The sequence below is a fragment of the Pelophylax lessonae genome, assembly GCF_965119305.1.
Source record: "Pelophylax lessonae genome assembly, chromosome: 3".
NCBI lineage: Eukaryota > Metazoa > Chordata > Amphibia > Anura > Ranidae > Pelophylax > Pelophylax lessonae.
In genome coordinates this window covers 148,996,381-149,013,357 of record NC_138770.1, presented here as the reverse complement: position 1 = coordinate 149,013,357, position 16,977 = coordinate 148,996,381, and the positions used below count along the sequence as shown (strand labels likewise).

Genomic DNA, 16,977 nt, shown 5'->3' with positions numbered 1-16,977 from the left:
ACAGTGGCACACAGGATGACCAGAAGACCATTTTAGCAAGGGTTTCAGCTCAACAGTCTGACCTGCCAGTAACAGGTAGCCTTTAATGACACACACCTGTGAGGCCCTAGCTGGCTGAATCTTGCCGCTGTAATGCCATTCAGAAGGAAGCTAAGTGCAAGGGTCCAAAAAACCATTTTAGGGGTGATCATCTGAGCATCTTACAATGGGGATGCCGGAATGGGTGTTAAACAGGTGAACACAAGGGACAATTGCTCTGAGAGGTAGCAGGTGCCTTCAAAGGATGCTGTGGGGGCCAGCTCCTTGTGTAAGTAAACCTGAACTAATCCCCATCCCCATGGAAATTTAACAGAACCCAAGGATAGATGATACTTCCGAGGAAAGGAGTGGGTGTCCAGATGGGATACATCTCCAAAACCTTCATCCCCATTTGGACAGTGGCAAGGGTCCAAGGATGCTGGGATCCAAGGAAGCCATGAGCAGTTGTATTGCTTTGTTTAAAAGCACAAAAAAGACAATAAGGAACAACTGAAGGAAGTGTCAGAGACAAGCGTGTAACCAGTGGGCAAAGAGGAGTGTCCGCTGCACCCAAATGCCAGACAGCAATGCTACCCAAGGACCCACCGAGGTACACAATCTGCATTTCAGAGTTAACTAAACTCTGGCTTCATGTGTCACACTCTAAAGACCAGCGAGTACTTACTACGAAAGTAGATAAAGGTGTGTGGGGGGGATTCCTCCTATGTTGAGGCAGGAGACCACTCTGCTAATTACCATACAGTATCTTGAGCAGCGTCAAAGATTCAAAATCCTTCAAAGTTTAAAGCCCAACTCCGGGCAAATAAATCATCTCCTGCAGTGTGAACTGCTCGTTTAGCAAGGAGTTACCCGATTCCTCTGCTCTTCCTCACAGCTAGACCAGTCCCTACAGCTTCTACAACCCTGCACTCTAGGACAAGACAAAATGAGCTATTAACCCATGCAGTGCAGGTGCAGCCCCACTGCAAGTAATTCTTTTTTTATTTGCCTTGATTTGGGCTTTAAGCAAATCAGATGCAGCATCAGTATCCCAACCACACAGCCAAAGTGCTCTGGGCATTAGTACAAAAATCAGACCCATATTTATAGGTGTAGTAGAAGGGTCTTTGCAGACACAAAACCTATAAAAACATGCTGTTCCTCTAGATGCAGGTGATAATGAACTGCATCAAAAAAAGTCTGAAATAGTCCCCTGTAAATCTAATGGCAGGAGACAATGTTGCCTCAAAAACAGTCACTTCAGAGATAGTCTGCTGGAACTCTGAATCAAGAGTCAAAGATTGTGATGGGAACCAAAAGGCCTGGGCCGATCTAAGGGATGAGGTGGGTCAAAGACAGACTCTGCAGGAGAACATGCTAGAGTGTGATTAGCGTTTCAGAGGGCAGGGTGCTCCAATAACAAAGCACATAAAAGTCAAAACATTCTGAGAGCACATGAAAGCCACATGGGGAGGGCTTGGCCTAATCTGATGGAGTGACAACCCTAGAACTAGGTTCCAGATATCAGGCACCAGTTTTTTCTGAGGAAGCTGACAAAATGCTGCCAGAATCACTAGAGGAGAATAGGCTTGGGTCACCTGTAGCAGCCAAAGAAATGTTGCACCCAAGCAGCAACTAAGCCCAAATACAAGGCAAGGCTTCGGGTACTCCCAAACCTGGCAACTTGTGTTGATGAGGGTTTTAGGTGGCTGGAGGTGTCCACTGTGGTCAAGCAGTGAAAACAAACCAGAGATTTGAGATCCACACTGTGCTTCACAAGAAGCAGCAGCAGAATGATAGCCTATAAGCTTGAAAGGTAGGAGAGAGCACAGAGTGCATGCATGTTGCTCCATCCAGCTGATGACATAAGCACTTGGTCCCTCCACCTTAACCATGGAAAAAACGCATTTGCAGAAAAACTGCGGAAGTTCTTAGTGGTATAAACTGAGGTAGCCCCTGGTTTAGCCTAACTGGCCTACTCACAAAGTCTTCAAAAACATTTTCACAGCTGGGGAACTAATGCTTGAAACCATTTTCCACAGCTAAAAGTACACTCACATCTGGAAAGTGCCACAATGCAGAGCTAAGTGTGTGAAGGTCACATTATAAGCTAGACTCCAAAGCATGGCTGAGGAAACCCCAGTGGGCAATAGTATAACACAACTGTAGGTGAATTTTCTGGATCCTACAATAGACAAAGAAAAATTACCAGCCGATGATGCTGGGAAGGGAAGCCACCATAACAGACATTTTGGTTTGAGGTTGCAACCAAGTTTACTTGTCCACAGACAGAATGAAGATGTCTCACACTGAGAATTTTCCATTGCAAGCTTCTTTAATGGAATTGAACAAATGGAACTTTGCTTTGAAGGTAGATACCATCAGTAACCGCACTTACATGCAGGTCTGCAGGGAGGACCAAAGCCGAGATTTAAAGTTGCTCAACAATACTTCAGCTTTGTTAACCTCTCTCAGGGCAGAAGTCCTAGGCTTAAAAGGTATGCTAGAGAAGGCCAAAGTACTCCAAGACTTCACAATCCCCAGGTTTAATCTGAAGTTCTCCAAGATCTGCAGCATGATAGCCAGTGCCACATTAGAGTGTAATGGCCTGTCTACACAATCAGAAAATCGCACAAAAAATATCGCTTTCAAAGAAATCATACAATAATCTGATCGTTAGAACACAGCTTTTGAAAGCCAATTTTAACAGTTTATCTAAAACTATCTGATGGAACAAGCATGAAAAATTTTGTTGTACGATTTTCATATAATCAGTACAGTTGTCGTTCGAAAATACAATACAAATATATGTTTTTATGTCATGGGAGTTTTTGTAACTTTAGTAAACTCTTCATTTTCGATATAAGATTAGCATTAAAAAAAAAAAAAAAAATTTTACCTGTAACTGCATTTCTTGGAGTACATCATGGGAAAAAGAGCAGCTTTAAGAATGATTACATCAAAGTAATGTTCCACCTACAGGTGAGATTGGACACGGTCAAGAAAAAGACAAGATGTGGTCTCTCAGGCATAGCCTCTCCCCTGCCAGGAAGCCTTGAATTTAGTACCAAGCTATAAACCAACAACACAGAGTGGAGTGATCTCTATGTCCCGTGATGTATTCCAAGAAATTGATTTTACAGGTAAAAAAAACAGCTTTAATAATCTTTACATCAGGTATGTCCCATAGAAATTAAATGAGGGGTGGGCAACACAGCAAAAGCCAACAAGTCCAAGAAACCAACCAATTCCAGGAAGGAGTTAACAGCAGCCTGCAAAACAATGCGGCCAAAAGCAGCATCCTAAGCAGCCCTAAAATCCACCTGGAATAACTTAGCAAAGATGTGAATTGAAGACCAGGTAGTGGCCCTACAGTTATGATAAGCAGAAGCTTGGTGTTGAAAGCTCAGGAGGCACCTACACTTTTCAGATCCTAAGCTATAGAAATCTGCTGATTAGCACAGTGGAAAATCTTAGACTTAAGAGGCTACGTGACCCTTCTCCAGGCTCTCAGAAAGAATGCAGAGGGATTAAAACCTAATAACTGCCGTTGCCTGTAAAAAAACAGATTCTAACAGCACAGACTTCCGGGCCAGAAAAACTTGATTGAAATGAAAAATTCAATCCAACTGTTGGCAAGAAGTTGGCTCTAGGCAAAGTACTAAAAAATAAAAGAGCCCCCCCATCTCTGAGACTTTAGGAGTCAAAGTAATGGCTACCTAAAACACAACCTAACATTAAAAGAGAATCAAGGGCAAGTCACAAAGGTTTGCACTGAGAAAAAGGTCCCTAGGAGTCAAAGAAGACTGAACTGGGGTAATAATGTTTGCAACACCTTGAACAAATGCACACACCAAGAAGTGAGAGGCAATTGGTCTTTGAAAATAGACTGCCAAGGCTGAAACCTGTCCCTTGACATTACTCAAAGGCCAAAATGCATCTCCATTCCCGCTTGGAGAATGGTGAAATCCGGCCCACAACATATCAGCAATGGTGAAATCCATACACCTTGCATCAAGAGATAAGATTTCCAAGCCATGTGGCATCTGGGTGTGTGGACAAGCCAACCAGCATGACCAACATGCAAAATTACATTCTTTCACCACAAAGGCAGATAGGCATCCATTTTGTCTAATGAAACCTTATTTCCCCTGGTTGTAAAGAGGCCACCACAGACTGTCCCGATTCCATCCGGAACTTTTGTAAGTTGAAAAATCTGTTGCGATACTGAATGTCCAAAATGGAGCGATCACCACCACCTGGAGTTTGAACCAAGAAAAGGTTTGAATAGAACCTTCAGAACTTTTTGTCCTCTGGGACTGGAACGATCACTTCTAGATCAAACATGATCGAGCAACCAAAAAGAGCCAAACATCTTTGCAGAATCAAAGAAACATTTGAAAGTCTGAGGCGTGGAGGGGAAAAGTTTTGAAACTCTAGTTCATATGCATAAGATATCATGCATCGCACTCATCTTGTATCTCCTCCAGCCATACTTTTTGCAAGAACCTGCAAACGTTACCCTACTTCCATGAATGGAGGTGCACTACATTAAGAGGTGGTCTGGAGTTACAGGACTTCTTTTGGAACTAGGACTGAGAGGGGGCGATGAAAGGAATCTCTTGTAGAAGAAGTTGTAGACAGTGCAGTAGATCTTGAGACACTTGCTCGCCCTTCTTCCTCAATGGTAAGAGCTCCTACTTCCTAAATCTAAAAGGATATTACTGTCCAGGACGGACCTAAATAAAGCTTTCCTGTGAAGGAAAACTAGTCAACAACTTATGCAGGGAATCTCCGCAGATAAACCCTTCAGCCAAGGAATCCTGCGCATATGCATGGATTACAGGACCAAACAAAAATCTGCTGAACGGATTCTTTCAAAGTGTCCACAGCATGAAACAAAAAGCATGTGGCAATCTGCCAGTCTTGCACCCGCATTCACATTTCCTGTAGAGGAAATTCGCTCTCTGCAGGGTTGCATTGTTTGAATCTTAAGGCTGCAGCAGACTTCAGCAGACAAGGGCTTCAACCACCAGCTGCCCCCGTCAAGGAAAAAGATGCTTGACAAGGTTACAATTTCTTGTCAGAAGCATCCTTTAAAAAATTGAGCGTCATCCACCAGGTCAAGTGGATATTTTGTTGAAAGAAGCGATTGCTACGTAAACCGAGGGTATACTACACTATTACGTGAATTCTTCTTCCATTGAATCTCACTGAGTGAACATCTTCAGTGAAGCGAACACTTTGTCAGGATGAGTCCAGTCCACATATATTACATCCTGAAGATGAGGATGTATCGGAAGCCCAGGGGAACCTGTGATTGCAGGCGCCACGATCCTAGGGACTGAATCTCTTAGTATCTTCCAGCCCAATTAACAACCGGGTGGACCTTTCATCCTCCTAAGTGGATGTCATATGACTTCCTCTCGGAAGGTGCCGCATAGTGGCGCGATCTGTCCCCTGGACAAATCCAATGACTGATCACTAAATCGGCCTGCTGTCAGTCTTGTGTGATTGCTGTGATCAATCACAGCAGATCACATGACAGTTGGAAACGATGGATGGCTTGCTATCATGCCATCCATTGTATACAGTTGTGTTGCTAGCTGTTGGTCACAGTGATCATATGGTACAAACAAGTCCAATCACAGCCATCTGTACTATGTGATTAGCTTTAGCCAATCACAGCTGATCACAAGAGACACTGAATGAATCAGTTTTATTGAGTAAAATTGGCTGCTTATACCAATGAAATTCATTGGTACAAGCAATCATAATGTGTAAAAAAAAAAAAAAATCTGATTACTTCCCCAGAGTAGTACAATGTTACTATGGTAACACAGTATTGCTCTGCTCACAGTGTGTTAAAAACAAATTGTAAAAAAAGAAAAAATATGATATCTGAAAATCAATAAATTCTGATGTACTGATGGCCAATCTCATTTTTGGAATGTAGACAGTTGAAGGTATTTATAAGAGGCATGGTGAGTGAATTGAAGTTGTAATTTTTTGTCACAATTTCTTTGGAAAATTAAGAAATAAAAAAAATTAAATTTTTTTTTTTTTTTTTTATAACATACGGTTACCAGTGCAGTACAGCATGTAACTGGTGTGGTGGTGATCAGGCACACTCACGGGTGACAGTATGTAAAAAAAATGGATTTTTGTAAGATCTTACCGTAAAATCCTTTTCTCTTAAGCTCATTGACAGACGTAGTCCTCGTTGATTCAACACACTCGGGTTATGCTGCCCTCTACAGGAGTAGGACTAGACAGGAAAGAAAACACTCTGGGCACACCTTAGGGGCAGTCCCAGAGGGTATATCCACTCTCTCTCTGCTACAGCAAATCAGTTATGTCACAAAGCAGTGTTTAGAGAATTTAACCCAACCCAACTCAAAAACAGAGGGGCGGGTACTACGTCTGTCAATGAGCTTAAGAGAAAAGGATTTTACGGTAAGATCTTACAAAAATCCATTTTTCTCTGTCGCTCATTGACAGACGTAGTCCTCGTTGATTCAACACACTCGGGACGTCCCAAAGCAGTACCACAAATGAGAGGTGGGAAAATGGAAATTAAATCCAATCTAGAAGGCCCAACCGGTGCCAACTAGAAGTCTTCAATGCTCGTCAATCAAAGATGAGACTCAACAGAAAATTCCAACAGAAAAAACCCCTCGAGGTAGACCACCGGTCTCCTCAAATTGCGGCCTGCAAAACCTTGCGGCCAAATGAGGCATCCGCCGATGCCATCACATCAATCTTATAAAATTTTGTAAAGGTATGTACCGACGACCAGGTGGCCGCCTTACATACCTGGACCACTGACGCCTGATGGCGGAAGGCCCAGGAAGTACTGAGCGTTCGAGTGGAGTGCGCCCTAACAGGGAACGGAGGACTCCGACCCTTAATAGAATAAGCCTGTACCACCGTCTGTCTAATCCATTTGGAGATAGTCGCGGCAGATGCAGGCAACCCCTTTCTGGGGCCATCCGTGATCACAAAAAGTGAATCCGTCTTACGGAACGATTCCGTAGCTTTCAGGTATACCCTGATTGCCCGAACCACATCCAAGGAATGCAACGCATGTTCCCGATGATGATTGGGCTGAGGACACAAGGAAGGTAGTACAATATCTTCATTCAGATGAAAATCTGAAACCACCTTTGGAAGAAAGGATGGCTTAGGATGAAGAACTACCTTATCCCTATGAATCAATAAGTATGGGGACTGGCATGACAATGCAGCCAGTTCTGACACCCTGCGTGCAGAAGTGATAGCCACTAAGAAGGCTACCTTCTGGGATAAAGTCAGCAAGGGAATCTCCCTGATGTTTTCAAAGGGAGGTTTCTGCAGAACCGACAAAACAAAATTAAGATCCCAAGGCGGTAAGGGCGCGCGGACTGGTGGAGCCAGGTGCCGCACCCCCTGGATGAAATTCCGCACCAAGGATTTTGTAGCCAAAGGCTTCTGAAAGAAGATTGCTAATGCTGAAACCTGACCCTTGATGGTGCTCAAGGCTAGTTTCTGCTCAACCCCCTTTTGCAGAAAGGCCAATATTCGGGTCACTGAATAGGTACGTGGAGGAATTCCTAACGATTCGCACCACGCGATATAAGTCTTCCATGTGCGATAATAGACCTTGCTGGAAGTCGCTTTCCTTGCCTTAATTAGAGTAGGAATAACTGAAGCTGACAAACCTCTGTCCTTCAGTACCTGGGTCTCAATGGCCAGGCCATTAAAACCAGTGACTGTAAAGCACGATGGAAGATCGGTCCTTGAGACCGCAGACACTCTCTGAGAAGAAGTTCCCAAGGAACGTCCGCGACTAGCAAGTCCAAGTCGGCCAGACCGGCTTGAAGAGGCCATCCTAGAATTTCCAGGACAACTGGCGCTGACTGAATCCGAACCAGGCTGCCCTAGAGCTATCTGGCCCCGGCCATCCGACAAAGTCTGATCGTTCTCTGTTCCCACACATTTATCAGACACCTGATTCCTATCAGGAGTGGTGATTTCTCCAGGGACCGAAGTCACCCGGCTAGAGGCTCCTTGGTCTGTCTGTTCAACCGGATCCGATTCTTGTGGGGAACTGAGGCTAATCTTTGGAAAAGGTAAAGAAAATGATCTGTTCAGGGAACGGTAACTACCGCTCCCTGTAGTACTTAGATGTTGGAAGGGAAGAATCGCACCGGTAGCAGTGGTCGATGCTCGATCTAATGCCCTGAATACCGGTGAAGACGTCCCCCCACCCTCAAGCCGGGTGGGGGCGCACCTTCAGGCTGTGTAATCCTTTGCTTCAGGTTTGGCTGAGTCGGTCTTTTGTCTGTCCGACCAGCCCTTCTTGAACCCTCCTGGAGGAGTCTTGCCCTTCCCGCTTGCTCCAGCTGAGCGAACGAACCCTTTATGGGCGGTAAAGAAAGGTCCCCGCTTGTTACGAGGTCCTTTAGCTTTAGCAGCCTGTGGCAAAAAAAAGTGCTTTTGCCCCCAGTGGCATCCTTAATGATCTCATCTAGGGTGGCCCCAAATAGGCGATTCCCCTGAAAGGGGAGATTCATCAAGGTCTTTTTGGAACCTAGGTCCGCTGACCAGCATTTTAACCACAGCACACGTCTGAGGATTACCGCTGACATAGATGCATGCCCTAATAGGGGGGTAGCATCCAAGGCTGCGTCACAGATAAACTGTAGTCCTTGTATAATCTGTTCCATCAAATCAGATGTTGCCTGGGGGATATCTTTCCCCTTCAGGTCCTGGCGCACCAATCTCGCCCATTCCGTTAATGTCTGAGACACTAAACCAATGACAATTACTGGTCTAAAGGCTGACCCTATCAGGGAAAAGATAGTGCGGGACTCCGCTTCTACTTTCCGATCCACCGGATCCTTAAAGGAAGAAGCGTCCTCCACCGGAATAACCGTGGCTTTATTCAGTCTGGAAATAGGTGGATCCACCACTGGTGGTACCGTCCATTTCTTAATGAGGGATTCCTCAAACGGATAGCGTCTAGCAATGCGCTTGGAAATAGTAAAGGTACGCTTAGAATGCTCCCATTCTTCTTTAATTTTATTACCAAAACACTTGGGTACAGGAAAAACATTCACCGTTTTGGTGGGTTTGTTAGTACCAAAGGGAATCTCTGTTTCAGTTGCCTCTGCCGGTAAAACCTCAAGTCTTAAGGTTTCCCGAACCGCCACAACTAGTGCGTCCACCAATGCTTCTTCCTGAATTATGGCGGAAGCATGAACGTCCTCCTCACTGTCTGAGGGAACTTTACCTGAGACAACAGCCCCTGCAGAGGGACCTGCAGCTGCAATGACCATCTCAGAATCTGAATCTGAAGTATCAGAGGATATAGGGGTAGGCGGGGGTCGCTTTCTTGACCCCCGTTCCTGACAGGCCGTCTCCACCCGAGCCACCAAAGACTCCAAAACTGCTGTAAATGCATCCATACTCTGTGCACCGGCGGGTCCCGTGGCCCCCTCGAGGGAAACAGGTGGGGGTACTTGTGTGGCAGGGTCCATGATAATTCCAGATGCTACCCGGAAAAAATCAATTTGCCAAAAAAAATAAAACCACTTTTATGGCAAATTTTGGCAACATGTGACATGTTATAGGATAGAGGGAAGATCCATCCTTACCATTACAGCGAGGGGCCCGCGTTCACCACAAGACCCGTCAGGGGGAAAGGGGGAACATACTACTCACCATACCGGAAACCAGGCGGGCGCTAACTCCTGACAGTACCCCTCTCCACCGAGGTGGGAGGGCTGTCGACCAGTACGGACGCCGTGACTCATGGTCTTAGGCGTTTCGGCGAGACGTTTAACTCGCAGGGTCAGTCCCCGTCCAGTGGGACTATGTCGCGGCCGACCCAGCGCAGAGCTATGGCCTGCACGCGCTCGTAGGCTGAACTGGGGTGACCACTGGATCTCAACATCCAGCCCGTCGCCCAGTTCAGCTTTCTTGCTTGAAGATCTCACAGGAACACTGGAGAAAAAAAGCGGTCTAAAAAATCTTTTCTAAGAAAAAAATCCTGCCAGGACCGAAGATCCCAGCAAGGTATCTAGGTCCTTACTCCTAACTAGACAGAAAAAAACTGATTTGCTGTAGCAGAGAGAGAGAGGATATACCCTCTGGGACTGCCCCTAAGGTGTGGCCAGAGTGTTTTCTTTCCTGTCTAGTCCTACTCCTGTAGAGGGCAGCATAACCCGTGTGTTGAATCAACGAGGACTACGTCTGTCAATGAGCGACAGAGAAATAAAAATGACATATACACATTATATACACACACACACACACACACCTTTCCTACCAAATAAATAATAAACACTGATTTGGGTTATTTTAACCAAAGAAATGTAGCAGAATAATTTTGACCTACATTTATGAAGAAAGGTTATTTGCAAACTTTTATAACAAATTAGGGAAAAAAAGCTTTTTTTATTTATTTTTTTCAAAATTGTCAGTCTTTTCGTTTGTTTGGCAAAAAATAAAAACTTAGTGGTGATTAAATACCACCAAAGGAAAGCTCTATTTGTGTGAAATAAATTATACAAATTTCTTATGGGTACAGTGTTGCATGATCACGCAATTGTCATTCAAAGTGTGACCGTGCTGAAAGCTGAAAATTGGCCTGGGCAGGAAGGCAGTAAATGTGCCCTGTAAGTGGTTAAGAAGAGAATCCAAGAAGCATCTGCTTCAGATCACTGTACATCACATTCCTGAGAAATTGAACGATCTACTGTATCTGGGATAAAATCTGACCCTGGGGTTGCTCAGGCATGGAGTCCTCGTGGGAGGAGTCTTAAGCCTCCCTGTCTGCCTCTACAGATCAAAGGGTTCAGCTCAGGAGCACTTGTGTGCTGTTTGTCTATGGAGATAAAAAAAATTCCAAAAACATCTGCGCTAGATATGTGAAATTAGACACAAACAACGATTGAAAAAAAAAAAAAAAACAAGAGCTGCTGCCATAGGCCAATAGAAAACAACATTAAACAATAATAAACATATAGTGCAGCGCTATAAAATGATAAAAATTAGTATATATAAGAAAATTCATTAAAAACAATGAATCACATAAGTCCATAAAAGTCCAAAAAAGAAAAATAGTGTAAATTGAATTCCATTGACACAGAATAGCTAATTCCATTAGAGAGAAATGGACCACAAATCCCAGCATGCTCAAGCAAAAAAAAAAAAAAAAAGTGTTTCATAGCACAAGTCTAAAAAGTTTAGAATAAAATTCCTCTGTTCAGCCACTAAGGAATTCCAGAGTCCAGATAATGTTTAGCTGCTTCTAAGCCTTGTTGGTGGGAAATAATTTTGTATAGGTACGCCACATCCACTGTGGCCATAATGTAAAGTCCCTTGTAGTGAAGTTGCACATCTCTCCCAGCAAGGAGTGTTATCTCCAAGGGTTAGAGAGGCTGGATTCATCCTTTTTTATGGAAAGTGTAGGACCCACCGATAATGGGGTATTTTGACGCAGTGGTGGGCTTGAGCACGATATGGCCATATGGTGGGACTAAATCCCCATTTTTATTTATGGATTGTCTCCATATTTGATAGTCATTTCTTTAGCATGTGTGCGCTATTCTTTTTTAATATACATGTCGCTTGGTTAATAGCTACACCGGCTTTAGATATACATGTTCAGGGATTGCTCCCCCAATTTTTTGCTTGTTTATTATGTATTCGGTCTGACCAGACTTCTGTGGTTGAGCATCCCACCCCCCACACACACCTGTACTCTATCAGAGTCCACCATCAAGTAGATATAGGAGGAGTCCCTTGTAGTGCAGTTGCACATCTCTCCCAGCAAGGAGTGTTGTCTCCAAGGGTTAGAAAGGCTGGATTCATCCTTTTTTATGGATAGTGTAGGACCCACTGACAATGGGGTACTTTGACGTAGTGGTGGGCTTGAGCACTATATGGCCATATGGTGGGACCAAATCCCCATTTTTATTTATGGATTGTCTCCATATTTGATAGTCATTTCTTTAGCATGTGTGCGCTATTCTTTTTTAATATACATGTCGCTTGGTTAATAGCTGCACCGGCTTTAGATATACATGTTCAGGGTTTGCTCCCCCAATTTTTTGCTTGTTTATAATGTAACTATGCAAAAAATGTGTCCTGCGCTATGTAACTATCATTCTATGTAATTTCTTGTATCAGATTCAAAGGGGGGGGGGGGGGGGGAGTATCGTGGTCCTCGATAAAGGGGACCATGCGGCGGAAATGAAAAACATCTTGGCGGATGGTGACACATATCTTACTTTGAATTCTAATCCAACTATCAAATATAAGAACAATATTGATTAACAAGGCTTATGATTAAGGTATTTTAAACGAGAAGTAATTTCTCATTCCAACAGCCCTTATATACCAGTTATTTACTTTCTTCCAAAAGTACACAAGAATCCCATCAAGCCTCCCTGGCGCTCTATTAGTGGCATCGATTCCCTCTCCTCTCGGATTGGGAAATACGTGAATGAATTCCTACATTTAGTGTGTAAGATGCCTTCATATTTGAAGGATGCTACACACACTTTGAATCTGATACAAGAAATTACATGGAAAGATAGTTATATTATGGCCACAGCGGATGTGGCGTCCCTATACACAATTATTTCCCACCAACAAGATTTAGAAGCAGTTAAACATTATCTGGACATTGACAATTGCTTAGTGGTTGAACAGAAGAATTTTATTCTAAACTTATTAGAATTGGCTATGAAACACAATTTTTTTTGGTTATGCATGCTGGGATTTGTGGTCCTTTTTGCTCCTTTGGAATTAGCTATTCACTGAAATTCAAACTATTTTTCTTTTTTTGCCTTTTATGGACTTATGTGATTCACAGTTTTTTAATGAATTTTTTATATATGCTAATTTTTATCATTTTATAGTGCTGCACTACATGTTTAATATGGCCTATGGAGATACCCTGCAGACTACCAGTGCCACCCACTGGATGTGCCCACGTGTCCTTCGGAATGGGCTTGTTTGTGTCTCCATAGCATTGCTCTGCACCTTGTTCTACCCCTCCACCTGCCACCATTGCCACACTGCTCTCACACCAGACTGTAACCCAGAGGGACTCTGTGGCCCATTCTACAAGAAAATGGTCGCTGAAGCCCACTTAGTCTTTCCGTGACATATTTCATCCGGAGTCTTTGGCAAGCGCAGGGGTGGGAGAGGCCAACCTGCCCCTTGAGACAAGCAAAGGGACAAACAATAAGAGCACCAGAGAAACACCACCAAGGGCAGACCAGCAGATAGGGAGGGACACAACCAGGGTATCACAGATGTAACACAAAGCACCCTGGGACATTTAGCAGCATCTCCCACCATATTTCACACCACCCCAAAAGTACCATGTCCACAGGGGGAGGAGCCAGTCTGCAATTGTAAGCAGTGGGGCTACTCAGGTACATTCACAAGTGTTGCTGCTGGACCCCCCATATGGGTCCCATCTTGACCCATTACTGGGTTTTCAGGGACTCGAACCTCCATCTGAGGTCTACTGCTCTGGACCTGTATAGCACCCTACCGCAAGCACTAGACAATACATAATTGCACAGGGTTCCATATATGCAGGGTCCAGTGCCATCTGCCAATATTACGGGTCGTCCCCCCGTCGCATTTGTCTACGTCCAGTGCGGAGTCCGGGTTCCGTCCTCTTTCGCAATAACCTTAAGTATGGATCCGGATAAACCAGTCTCCTTATCCCTGTTGGAACCGTTGAGAATCTGGTAAATCGTGTAGCGCACACCTTTACCTTGGACACTGGCAGAAAAAAACTAACACTTTCCTTACAGGGTTGGGATTAAGCCATAAAGAGGGATTCCTGTATATTTCTTCCTGTACATGGCAAATAACTTTGATGTAAGAATTGTTAAAGCTGCTCTGTGTCCTGTGATGTATGCTAAACAAAAATAAACATTCTAAGAATGAACAGTTGTAGACCCAGTTGTCGGATATTAATGTCCAAGTGAAAATTGAATAGCGTGTAGCTTAACCACTTAAGCCCCAGAAGATTTTACCCCCTTCCTGACCAGAGGGTATTTTGCGATTCGGCACTGCGTGACTTTAACTGACAATTGCGCGGTCGTGCGACGCTGTATCTAAACGAATTTGGCGTCCTTTTTTTCCCACAAACAGAGCTTTCTTTTGGTGGTATTTGATCACCTGTGCGATTTTTTGATCACGCGCTATAAACAAAAAAAGAGCGTAAATTTTGCAATATAGCAATATTTTTCACATTTTTTTATATGAAATTCCCCCCAAAAAAAATGTAAAAATCAAAATTTTTTAACATTTTCGGCCAATTTGTTTTATGCTACCTATGTTTGGTAAAAAAAAAAATCGCAAAAAGCGTATTTTGATTGGTTTGCGCAAAAGTTATCGCGTTTACTAACAAAGGGAAAGATTTTTGTAATTTTTGTTGTTTTTTTTAACGCGTAATGGCGGCGATCTGCGATTTTTTTTGCGGTACTGCGACATTGCGGCAGACAGATTGGACCCTTGACTGACATTTTTGACACTTTTGGGGTTACCAGTGACATTTCTACAGTAATCAGTGCTATACATATGCACTGTTACTGTAAAAATACACTGGTAGTGAAGGGGTTAACTTTATTTGAAAGGGAGGGGCTGTGTGTGTCCCTAGGGGCGTGCTTTCTACTGTGATTGGCTGTGGCTTCAGATGTATGGAGAGTGATCAACGGTTCTACATAGTAGAACCGTATGATCATCCTGCATACACAGGGGAGAATGACAGGCAGCTTGTTTACAAAAGCCGCCTGACTTTCTCCCTCTCCCCCGCCGATCGCAGAGTGGCCGGCGGACATCGGGTCCGCCAGTCACACGCGCGGGGGGGGTCCGTGACCACGGGGGAGCGCGCGCTCGCTCCCTAGACCCTCACAAGCAAGCGACGTAGCCCTACGTCAGTTTGCCTGTGAGGGGCTGACTGCCGACGTAGATCGGCGTTAGGCAGTCGGCAAGTGGTTAAGCAAGTTATAAAGGTAATAAAAAATTAAATATTAAATTGTATTAATTATATAATTATTATTTTTAAATAAAATACCTCTTCTAAATAGGCATAAAAAAAACAGCTTGCAAAATCACAAGTTTCATCCTAGTAAACTATCTGTAGACAGCCAAACCTTCTCAGTCTTTGATTTTCCAAGTTTCTAGTCTAGCGGTTTTTATTTTTATTAAACCCATAAGAAAGTCAATACAGCCTGGGCTATGTCCCAGTGAAAATTGCTTTTCTAAAACAGTCAGCATACAGAATATAATAAACCTTCAGTATCAGATTCTGGAAGTCCAATGCATTTCTGATTTCACCATTCCCAGTAACCGGAATATAATCTAGCCAGCATGGCTACTGGCCCGGTCTACAAGTAATGGTAACAGCAGAGTTTGGTCAGGCACCATATTTCCTATATTTGGAGAACACACTGACTTTTCAGCCATGTAGGGGAAATGATTCGCTTTCCAAGCATAGTTAAGAATTGGAAAGACGTGTTTTATTTATCCATCTTTTGACATTAACGTGTTTTCCCTTTCTGAGAATTGTACAGGTGGACATTTCAGAAGTGGAGAAAGTTAAAATAGAATAAAGATGCCTTACTGCAGTGATATTGCGGGGAAAACTACAGAAAAGCCCACAAATGGCTCTTAAATACTGACTTCAAAAGCTAGCCGCCTCCTCTTACCCGTCTGTTTAGGGCTGTTTTGCTGCCAACTTTGGCGGTCTCAGCAAGACTGTGTTGTGACACCCTGCGGTCCAGATCCTCATGGCCACCTAAAAGGAAAAAAAGTGTGTATATTTTAAAAGAACTTTTCTCAGATATGTGAAACATGACAGACCCCTGATACGTAACTCTGTCTTAATAAAACACTGTAAAATCTAGGCACAACACTGTGGCACAAAAGTTAGTTTGGTTGCCTTGAAGTGCCTAACAAACATAGGTCCACAAAGACTGGAAACCAACAACCCTATTAAAAACAGAGTTTGGTAGTCAAAGTTCCATAACAGCTTGTTAATAGTCACATTCTGCAGCGTTCAAAGCAGTATTAAACCCAAATGCAAATATTTATCATATTGCAGCTTACCAATTCTTAGGATGCGATGGCTGCATTAGATTCCTTTTTAAGGCCTCTTTCACACGGGCGTTCTGTATGTCCGTATATCACCCCTTCCATTTGCGGGGGATATGCGGACATAATGCATGTCAATGGGATTGCGGATGTCAGCGGATGACCATCCGCTGACACCCGATTTGCGTCCTTTCAGTTCTGTTCCGTTTTTTGGAACAGAACAGAACCCTATTTTTTCTTCTGTTTAAAAAATGGAAAGGACGCAAAATCAGATGTCAACGGTATCATCCGCAATCCCATAGACATACATTATGTCCGTATATCATCCGCAAAGGATGGGATGATATGCGGACATACGGACCAGATGCCACAAGTGTCATCCGTGTCCGTAAAAAAAAAAAAGTGCCGGAGCGGATCGCAATATGGTTCACTCCGTGTGAAAGAGGCCTTAGGCTTTTTTTCCTCTATTTTCATCTAGTGATCCAGTCAGCAAGTCTATTGTTTTTTCATAAGCACAAGCTCTCCAGCAGAATTGATCAGTTTACATGGATGAGACCTAAAGTATATGTAAACTCTGTTGTATAACCTCTGTTCTCAGCTGCATAAAGAGCTCAGAAAGCTAGGCAAGGAGAAAGAGCAGCACACTGATCTTCTCAGTAAATACCTGTGTAGGGAGAGGGGGTGTGATCACTGGAGGAGAGCAGGCTGAGTTCTCAGCACAGCTAGACAACTGATCATGCTGTGCTATACAAGGAGAACAGGATACTTTTTCATACAAGTACATGGAATAGCAGTCACATACCAGGAATATGAAATGCTGTTTACATGTTTTTTAACACTGGTAGAGGT

The 16,977-nt window shown here is 43.7% G+C and overlaps 1 protein-coding gene across 4 annotated transcripts in view; it reads right to left on the bottom strand.

Annotated features, from left to right (window-relative positions):
- KIDINS220 (kinase D interacting substrate 220) overlaps nt 1–16,977 on the bottom strand; it is a 337,500-nt gene that overhangs the window by 189,017 nt on the left and 131,506 nt on the right. For all 4 annotated transcript variants that reach the window (XM_082248990.1, XM_082248991.1, XM_082248992.1 and 1 more), the window contains exon 20: nt 15,744–15,832. In XM_082248990.1, coding sequence (XP_082105116.1) covers nt 15,744–15,832 — 89 coding nt within the window. The remainder of the gene's footprint in view (nt 1–15,743; nt 15,833–16,977) is intronic.